Source organism: Apostichopus japonicus, chromosome 5 (assembly GCF_037975245.1).
Source record: "Apostichopus japonicus isolate 1M-3 chromosome 5, ASM3797524v1, whole genome shotgun sequence".
In the NCBI taxonomy this organism is placed as follows: domain Eukaryota; kingdom Metazoa; phylum Echinodermata; class Holothuroidea; order Aspidochirotida; family Stichopodidae; genus Apostichopus; species Apostichopus japonicus.
The window spans coordinates 15,140,202-15,151,165 of NC_092565.1; the positions used below are offsets into that span (position 1 = coordinate 15,140,202).

The window sequence follows — 10,964 nt, forward strand, 5'->3', positions numbered from 1 at the left end:
ATTAATCCTTGTCCATACTATTTGGCTACATTGCTAATTAAGTCTTTGGATATATTTAACATGACTATATGCCATGATAATTATATCAGCACGGATGCTCATGACATCATAAAGAACAAACAGAAATGATTTCATTCAGGCAAGAATTAATGTCAACCTCATTAGATGCGGTATTTATATCTGCAGCCTAATCCTCATTCAAACATATCATTACTGTAGCACGACTTATTACACAAGCCATTTAATTCAAATGATATTCTACACCCTGGGATCATGCAAGCTGGCCATCTAAAAATCAATTTGAGAACGATCTTGCAGGCTTTGTATACCAGCCTTTTTGTAGTGCTGTTGCATTGCAGGTCTATTCATTTTTGTTACCTTATATGCAAAAACTTAGGACTTTTATGGTACATCAAAGCATATACTTCCAATAGAAACTATCGTCAAAAATTTTTTTTAAAACTTCTACAAGGCATTTGCGATTTTATAGTTTGATAATCAATTGAGAACAGGAAAAAAATCCTCCATTCACCAATTGAGCTTTTCACATGCTGGGTATGTTAGTTACTTATAGCTCCATAGAATACAAGCCTCATACCAGCATAAATTAATATGCAGCAGTGTGTAAATCAACCATTGATTACAACATGTGATATCTATCTAGACAATAGAAGCTAGACACCTTTAATTTTCACTGCAAATTTGTTCTTGGGTATATATTTGAAACACGTCTACAATTGGAGATTGAACTTTACAAAGGGAACAAAATTGATTGTGATATTTAACATAACCTGTTTGCATCTTATCATATATTAGTCTTTCCCATGAACACAAGGAACAGAACATGTACAGTACTGCAGTACTTATTAAAATTTGATATTATAAGATAACCAATCAACACAACATGCAGTGCATGTTATGGGAGTAACCAAAGCATGCTGCCAGCAATATCCTTACCAGCATAGTCTCCTTTCTGTATCATAGCAAAACAGATCTCTCGATAAATATCCAAATATGTTCGAAAAAAACTGTTGCTAAATATTAGCTATTTCATGCAAATTATCACACAAAGGGAACTTAATAGTTTCTAACACATGGCATGAACACAGTGAAAAATAAACAAAAGGACATATCGTGTAATGTTCAATTTATCTGCCTGTTGTCAGATTTTTTTTGGGGGGGGGGGGTTTAAGGGAAGGCTTGTTTAAGCTAAGTTCGGGTTTCCACATTTTCTATGTTTCATAACTACGGTGCAGTCAGTTCGTAACATTTAATGAAAAGACAGTTGAAAAGTCTTTCCTGACTGGTCTGTTCATTTTCACATTTAGCTCCATGTCAACTTATGGATAAACAAACGCACTTCCTGTGAACAGCAGGAAATTGTTAATCACATAATAATAGGTTCAAAAACGACACGTCCATCATCAAATTTAAAATATAACATATTTAGGCCTACACAGCATTTTCCCTAATTCCAATTCACCTTGTAGAGGCTTATATCAGCCTATCTAGCCTATTTAGTTAGGCCTATAGTTAAAACTATAATCAAGCCAATACTCGATTTCTACATGTTAAAATTTAAAATAAAAATATCAAAATATTGTAAATTATATTTATAAAAAAAAAATTCAACATACCTCCCCATGCCATTCCATTCTTCCCTCTGGAGTACATTCTGGTAGAAAATATAGCCTAGAACTGGACAATTTGACACCCTCGGAATTCTTGGTTTCCCATAACAGTTGCAATTCTGCTATGCATAATGGCTCGTTTTGTGAGCAGCGAACGAAAAAGAAATCCCCCAATGACAGCATTTTCCACTTAACGTCTGGTTTGTATTTGAAGGATTTGTAAAACGTATACGGGCCATGTTGACCACAAGATTTACCAACCCACTGTGGAACAAAAATTAAATTCATAATTTACCCTAAATAGCGACTGCCATATTAAATTCACGCATTTAAAATTTAAATGTATACTTCAATGACACATACATTCTTTTACAAGTTGCAAGTCAAACTTATAATGCACTCCCCTTTCACGAAGGGGCCAAACTTCACACCAACTTTCAGAATTAGTTAGTAATAAAAAACGTCCAAATTTTCTTCAATAGTACATGACAATTTATAAAAATTACACCAATACGACTGGAATAACTGCAAAAATAATTTAGAAACAAATTAATGTAAATTCTCTTACCCCAGGATCCGTATTTTCCATGATATTCTGACATCGAATTTCCTACTTTCGAGATAGCAAATGATTTTCCTTCGGCTTACTTTGCGTGTGTACAAAGTACAACTTGTTGTTCTACGAGTGACGTCACGAAGAGAGAGGTTATTTGCATAATTTATTATACCCGGGAGCGGTTTATTAGCATACAACACATATCAAGTTCCTGAAAGATTATGATAGAATTGATACCTTGTGTTGATGTGACATGCGACAGTAAAACACGAATATTTCACTAGTGCTCTACCAAAAATATTATACAAACAATCCAAAATATGCGAGAGTCGTTGAGAATAAAGAATATTCGAAAACGAACATAGGGGTTCGAGAACAGGTTTGTTATTAGTAATCCGAAGCACAATAAGCTTTATCCAAATGTGTATAAGCGCGAGGGGCAAAGAGTTGGTAGTTATTTATTGGTTTCAAGTGGATGCGAACAAAAGTTATACTGTATGTTCACAATACCATTTGATGGTCGGTAGATTGTGGTGTGCACTTCACTATCACTTGGCACATAAAACGAAAATGAGTTTCATAACAGACAAAACTGTTAGCGGGGAAAATAAAACAGATGGTTAGGTTGATTACCGAAATAAGTTAAAACTTTGTGACCAAGATTGCCAGGCTCATTTGTGACAAGTCAAATCTCAAATACTGTTCATTGTAGTGATATCTAGGAAATTAAATAATTAAATTTGTGACGTAAGAGAATTACGGACGCAGTCCGTGGAAATGGATAAGGGGGTCGACGGGCCCCTGGGAATTAAGAAAGGGAATAATAGCCATAGGCGTAGGAGGCGGGGGCTAGGGGGGATGCCCCCCCCCCAAACCAAAATTTGTTGTGAATATTCGGGCAATATGCTGAGAATTTTTCGGGCACCTACTGAAACAAGAATAATTTGCAATGTGTTTTTCAATGGTTAAACTGATATTATTATAATCATTATTATTGTAACGACTTGCCCAATAATTATAACCAATATGGAAGGGTAATAACACTGAAACTGATTGTATGTTATTGGCATGTAATGTACTAACCGATAAATGCCTATATGATATGTACATAAACATGTTGACGCGAACAATTTTGGTTAGATTTTTCGGGCAAGTCGTTACAGCCCCCTCCCCCCCCCAAAAAAAAAATCAAATTAGGCTCCTACACCTATGATAATAGCTCCTGTACTGGAGCTGTTACAAGTTGTTGGGAACTCAGTAGATTTATGAAGGTCCTTCATACCCTGCAGATCCCTACCCCATGGGGAAGTATATGAGCCCCTTATTCACTCGACCGGCCTCAGCGAATATAGTGCATCCGACTGCGGCATCACCAACAGCTGCGAAGATGTTATATATCTTCCTTCACAGTAGAGGGATGAAGGGCTGGGCCATGACGTAATGAGCTGCGCGATGACGTTCCCAACACAAAATGAACACCACTAACCCCCCCCCCCCCTTCCCCATACACAGACAATCAAGCGTGCATGTCATAATCTCACTTCATTTTATAAACTGTAAAGTTAAAGTTGAAAGTTGAAGGTTTACAGTCTTGTATGAGGCTAATGCCTCCTCACACGACTTTACAACTTAACCCCTGGTCATTGGTAACTTGTCACACCCAAACACCAAAGTGTGCACAATTCAATCAATCTCTCCTGGGGCACCACAGTGCACCACAACCACGTGTCCCCCGGGGGACTTCCCATAGGGTGCAGCCACAAACCGGCGCACACAACTATATTTACAACTTACCTCGCAGGTCCCCATTTATACACCTGGGTGAAGAGAGGCAATGGAGATAAAGCGCCTTGCCCAAGGACACAACGCAATGATCTGGCCAGGGCTCGAACCTGTAATCCTTAGATCACAAGTCCACTGCCTTAACCACTTGACCACAACGCCCTCCGTGCGTGTACATTACAGTGATGGCACTCGAAACCTACAGAGCACCTGGTATGCACTTTATTGTGTCGGGTTGGGGTAGGGGACCAGAGGAGGGGAATCCGGGTGACCGAAATCCTCAAAATCGAATTCCATTTCAATTGACTAGCCATATTTACTTTTAAAAAAAAATCCATTATGTCCTCGTAACAGGAGGCTTCAGTGGGGAAATCATGCCCCACCCCTTCCATCCCCACGACTCAATTTTTTTTACAACAATGTGCTAAATGCGTGATGCCTCGAATTTAAAGGCCTCAATTTCACTACCACTAAACATAGATCTTACTCGAGGTCCCTCGGTTGTTAAATTTTGCTCAGGTTGTAAACGTTAAGACCTCGATTTATTATGATTGTATTTGTACTTAATGTTATTCCAGCCTCACCCTTGCACTTTTTGACACTCCCACCCAATAGTTTCACTCACACACCTTTACAGTACTCCATGATCACTTTGAGAGTGCCACGCTTGGCCTGCCCCAGTAAGGTGAGCTCAATAGATTAACATATCATTATGGTGTATCGTCAGCCAACAATAGGCTGGAATTTGACACAGATCTCGGAATGGACAAGTAAATGAGGAGCCTTAATTTACCCCCGGCCTAGTACTGACTATCTCCACCTTGCTATCGTTTCCCGGGCAGGGCCCACAGCTGGAACTTTTGGTTTTATGTGGTTATTGGTTTAGCGAAGTGGTTTCTTTAGTCCCTCGACATGACTTGTATAATATGAGACGTTGACTTGTGTGTTATTGACTAGTATCCGCTCGAATCATTCATCACTTTCCCCCATATACCTACCTTTTATCTCTTTTTCTTCCTTACAACGCCAATTTACACTCAACTAAGGCTAATAACAATCAACTCTGGTTTGTGAAACGACCCAGTCGATCGTTTGGATAAATCCGATCCTGTAATTCATTCTTTGTGCACGAAGAATTCGTCACCGAAACTAACCACGGTGTATAGACTATACATGTTTGTCAATCAATGGGGATTATCGGCGTCAGTGCAGTAGTACGCATGCTCCGCCTATAAGATCATGTTTCCAAAGTTCACATTTATGTCTGATCGTATCAAACTATCGCATGGGTTTTGAATGAATCAAATGCAGTGTGAAGTAAATTAATATTTGTCATGCATCTGCCCCCCCCCCCTCGGTACCCCCACCTTTTTTTCTATCAGTGGGCAAAATGGAATAAGGTGCTTCTGGTAACAATATGTTTACGTGCGGCCTACTCTACATCAAATTAGCTTATACTATAGCAATGCATAAATGTCTACCACTCACACATATAAAAATTACAACAGCTAAAGGAAGATATTTAATCTATTTCTGATCAAGATGAAATTGCAGTTAACCTTGTTCATAATTCCCAAATAGGAATACGTCGCTAAGTCGATCGGTTACTATTTCAACTTCAGTGAAATTCTACATTTGCTAATATGCTAAATAACTTGCTATCGAACTTTTCAAATCTGGCTATTTTAGTGGTTAAATGTATATATTCGCCTTAAACGATCGAAATTAGTCCAGAAAAGATATGATTGGAAAATTCAATATGAAAAACAGGGTAGCCTGAATAGTATAGTATGAATCTATCAATGAGTATATAGGCTTGGTATGAGAACGCATAAGGAAGTGTTGAGCAGTTGAGTCAATGTATTGTACGGACACTATTCTTGATGGTCCAGTCTATTTGACCGATAAGTCATCAATGTCAACTTCTCAACATTCAACTTCTCGACTCCAATTACTTCCCGCACTCCGTCATTTCGTCTCCTCCCCCCCCCCCCCCCGTCATATTAATCCCTTCCCAAGATAGATCCCAACCTTTACCGCTGCTCGGTCCAGGATCATATTTTCTGCCCGGCCCTATTCTTCGGTCAGCATGCCCACTGCTCCCCACCCAGCTAAGCCTTCCAAGCCTTAGGTAAATAGCAAACATGGTCCCGAAGTTTACATTATACTATAGTGATCCCAATGTACCACCTCTAATTTATTGTCATACCAGGGAGCTGGTAATACCAATGGAGCATCACGGTAATGCCGTGTGCTAACGTATACTGCATGACACTTAGCCTTTCACAGGAATTGATAGTTTCGAAACATTCAGGGCTATAGCTGCACAAGTTTATTAATAGAAACATATCTTTATGTGCATTACCAACTACAGAGGACAGTCCATCAGATTAAATATACATAAAATATCATGAACATATTATACATATATAATTGTTAGTAATTTAAAATAGAATTGTGAAAAATTATATTTAAGGAACTTGACTATAGGTATATGGCGCCATGGCCACCAATCTAAATTACGTACACGAATAAATCTTTCATTTTAAAAAGACGAATCAATTGGGGAAATCCTGTGTAATACAGTGAAGAATCCCGTGTCTGCGTACCTGGTCCTTGGTCAAGCATCACAGTACAGTGATATAGAGACATTATAGACTGCTTGGTTTTCAATATGACTTGTCGAGCGTCTCAGTGACTTAGCTGCTTGTATAATTTATTCTTCTTTTTTTATCTTTCTAATGTTCATTTAATATTTATTTCACTTAGGGTAACTCGGTTCACCAGAGGTTATCATCCCCGAGACCCTCACGTATACAAAGACATAAATACGGGAAAATTGAAATGAAAACAAAGATGCAAATAAACAAATAACATGAAAGCTATAACAAGTATACAGATACACGCAACAAATGGTAAAGACTATATAGCACAAGGGAATAGCAACATGAGAACATGAGGAACACAAGAAAGAGCTGACGCTTGGTAATAAACGGTCATAAAAGGTATGAATGTGATATATTCGTCATGGCGACATGTAGGAGGATAGGGAAGGGGTATTGATGGATCTTCTAAGCCGACGGATACAGATTATCAACGTAAACGGTACCGTACCCCTTTCGTTTACTCCTGCCCATGTCATACGAGTAAAGAGCCTAATCGCAGGGTCAGCTGAGGTTCATGAAGGTCACCCATCCAAATAATACAACAAATTCCCTTTCTTTCTCATATGACATCCTTTGTGTTGTAATCATGTATAACTGAATTATTTTTTATTCACCGTTGTGCTTTACATTTCATTATGAAAAAAGTACCAAATTTCGGCATTCCGATATTAAAGTTTTATAGATTGCCTTAACAGCCACCACTGCGGTTACAGGAAACATTAATTTCCTGAGTGAACTGAACGTTTCCGACTTACACATAATCCGGTATGTTATATTGGTGAGAAACTTTCCCTTGGTAAAGTTTCTCCGGTGTAACAACAAAAATAAAGTAAGACAGTTATTTTTAACTGTAATTAAAGTTATTGTGCTCGCAGCTATAGTTCCATCAGTGATATAGACTGCTGCCTCCATACCCACTCAGTGACGCCAAGAGCCGGACAGATCGGGCCCCCAGGACCCCCCATTGCAGTCTTCATCATTCCTGAAGTATATTATGAAAATTTGAGTAAATTATTATATATCCCATATTTCCTCGGCCCCTAATTGACCCCAGGGCTGACTCCCTTCTCGTCAGGTCTGTCGTCATTGTCTCATTTGCATCAATAGGTCTATTACCGAAACTGGAGTACAAACAGAATGGAAAGAATAAAACTACTTAGGTTTTATAATACACACAATACTGCCGTCCAATACGATGGTCATGTTGTTGACCAATTATAATGATGTTAACCGGATTTCAATCAAGTATTTTGGTGCCAGTATATAGCTATATATTCGACCGTACTTGATGCTACACCCCCCCCCCCCCCCGCCTCCTTACGGCTCGACTGAAAGGGACTGATTACCCGGACCCACTGAGTGGGGAAGGGAAGGTAGCCTTATATAAAGAAAGGGACTTGACAGAAGTCTCTATAGAATGCTAAAAGCAGGTTAATTTCTGCTTACATTGAGACAAAGAACCGACGATCAAGTTTCATTTTAAAAGTTATAGCACAACGGGAAGAATGACATATTTCCCAGGAAGTATAGGCCTAACTTCCTAACATATATGACCTAACATACCTGCACCCAATCGTGGATTAAAGTGAAAATGATTATATGTGGGATAGGTCAAGAATAAATGTAAACATGGATGTGGTGCATGGGGTGGGATAGGGAGGGTCTGAGGTAACACTGACTTTGGTAGGACCCTGTGCGTAAATATAGGAACAGGTAACAGTGGACAGCGGAACAATTCGTACCAGTCGAGTTGGAGTATAGAGATTTAATGGGCCAATCTATATAGAATACAAAGTTAGGTATCGAGTTAGATGTCTAGATTCAACTCTATACATCCAACTTAGAATACATCCAACTTCGAATACATCAAACTTTATAGGTGGATGTATAAGTATAACAACATGACAGTAAATATATGAACGTTCAAAGGGAAAATATATTGTGAGCACACATTGTTCGATCTGTCCCGCCCCACAGGAAGTATAATTGACACTTTATAGACCCAAGTTGACCGGTTTCTGAATTTTCAAGAATCACTTCAGATATTTACTGATGCTGTGAAGTCTGATATAACAATCAATGTAGATTCACGAATCTCTGATTTTGATTACAATTGGGCACAACATTAACTAGAAACTCGTTCATATAAAGCACCTCTATAACCCCCCCCCCCCCCACCCCTCCAAACAATCCTTTAACACAATCATGATTCGAGGTTGATTATCAAACCACGTATACTACTAAAGTGTCCAACTTCCCTTTCAATACGCGGACGTTATAGTGTGGTGCGTACATAGACTTTTCTGTCTTTGTTAAATTAAAGTCGTGTGATCCATTTACTGCGGATGGCACTTGCTTATTTATGTTTATCCAGACGTGTAACGGCCATTGGCTAATATGAAATACACATTGCCCTTTAAAACATACATCATCAGTTGTCGGCCATAACTTAGACATTTTTCATTCCTTCCGGTCGGGGCACGAATGATCCAAGAAATGGTTTCAGGGTCTTAGTACTGTTTTATTGCTAATATCATCAAAAAAAGTATGATCACAATTGTTTATTAAAGTTCTTCCGATTGACTTTATTTTCTAGCGTTGAATTTAGAATTAAAGGGGTATGACGAAAAGTCAAGTGGCACTGACTTTCAGTATGTCGTGTTTTCTAAAAGCTGTATTTTTCTGTATCATTCTAAGCTCGGATATATTCACACATCATAATATTGAGGATTTATAGAGTGCAGACATATCCACCGATAACAGTGCTCAAGGTGCATCCCAATATGACCCTGGTCAACGATAACCTGTCAAACAAAGAGATTATTAATTAATAATCCCTCCACATGGCAGCAGTTAAACAATGCCCAACTGACAACATATCTCACAGGGCCCCAGTTATACACCTGGGTGAAGAGAGGCAATGGAGATGGAGTGCCTTGCCCAAGGACACGATGTAATGATCTGGCCAGGGCTCGAACCTGCAAGCCTTAGATCACAAGTCCACTGCCTTAACCATAATGCTATGATTGTATACCCCTCTAATACCTCTCAATCCAACAGATCTGTTTAGTTACAACTTGTAGGATGATCCTAGACCTATTTATTGTTTAAGTTTTAATCCACAAATTCACAGTAAAATTCTGATTTCCCACCTCTGAATCCATCCTGTTGCTAGTTCTGTGGAATAAAGTGAGGTAACAAGTCCTGGTGTACCCATCCAGAACCAGGGCCCTCAGGCACAAGTATGTCACTGAAGGCCTCTTTTGGAAATCTCCAGTTTCTTAAATATATCAGAAAGATATAGTAATCTTTATTACATATTTCCCAGGCCCCTAGTTGACCTTGGTTGTTGCCTCATCCCCACCCCCCCCCCCCCCTCCAGGCCTGCTGATTGAGTATTGCGGCAATGTCAACTCTTTGTGCAACTTGAAGTTAGAAAGACAATCATTAAAGAAATTCTATAATAAAGGACAAGGAAAACGAAAGATATGGACACTGAGCATCAAAGCAATCAGTAAGTTGAGACAGTTTCTAATGCTAATACCTCTCTAAACTGTCCTCCCATATCATGCTTCAAAGCACTCATATTGGCAGTATGAACAGTTCCTTAAACCTTTATCTGATAGAAACATGATATTCATCTTGCTCATACTGACAATATGAGTGCTTTGGAGCAGGACATGAAAGTACAGCGTAGAAAAAATGGTCCCAACTGGGTGCAGGAATAAAGACTGACTGCATAACTCCTTATTGCAAGAGAAACATAATGTACAAATTACATAGACATAAAAAAAAACAAGACAATTGATATTATAATTTCTAATGTCTCTTGTGTATTTACACCGAGAAACTGTTGGCAAGAATTCTTAAATAGTTATAAATGAGTATTTAAATTAGCAGTAATAGCATTTGGCCAAAAGGCAAATTCAACCAAGTAGTTTCTTCTGAAAACAACAAATTACAATTCTAAAAAGGGAAACTTCTACTAATATTAATATTGCAGCTCATTACTTAAACAGCTGGTACTACCATTGGAAAAGAAAATATTGGTATCAACATCATTAAAACCATAGACTGCAGCTAATAGCATTATGTACTAAGGTATACAAAAGGAAAATGCAAAAAGAATTGTTACTTGTTTCAATATTTATGTCAAAACTATTGCATATTTTAATGCGAAATTAGGGTGAAGGAGATTCCAGGGCAACGTAAGATTAACATTGGTAATCAAGAGTCCTATTTCATAACATTGAAAGACCATCTGAATTGACTTTGATCAATTTTATGATTTTATTTGAAACAGAAATTTCATGGCAATGGAAGTTTAGT

At 38.4% G+C, this 10,964-nt stretch overlaps 1 protein-coding gene across 3 annotated transcripts in view; it reads right to left on the bottom strand.

Moving 5' to 3' along the window:
- Positions 1-2,663, bottom strand: part of LOC139967790 (uncharacterized) — a 36,453-nt gene extending 33,790 nt beyond the window's left edge. For 2 of the 3 annotated variants that reach the window (XM_071971879.1, XM_071971877.1), the window contains exon 1: positions 1,638-1,934. In XM_071971879.1, the coding sequence (XP_071827980.1) occupies positions 1,638-1,919 (282 nt within the window). In that variant the 5' untranslated portion in view covers positions 1,920-1,934. Of the gene's footprint in view, positions 1-1,637; positions 1,935-2,199 lie in introns of those variants that run through there. The other variant, XM_071971878.1, reaches the window with a different exon arrangement.
- Between the last annotated feature and the right edge of the window lie 8,301 nt (positions 2,664-10,964).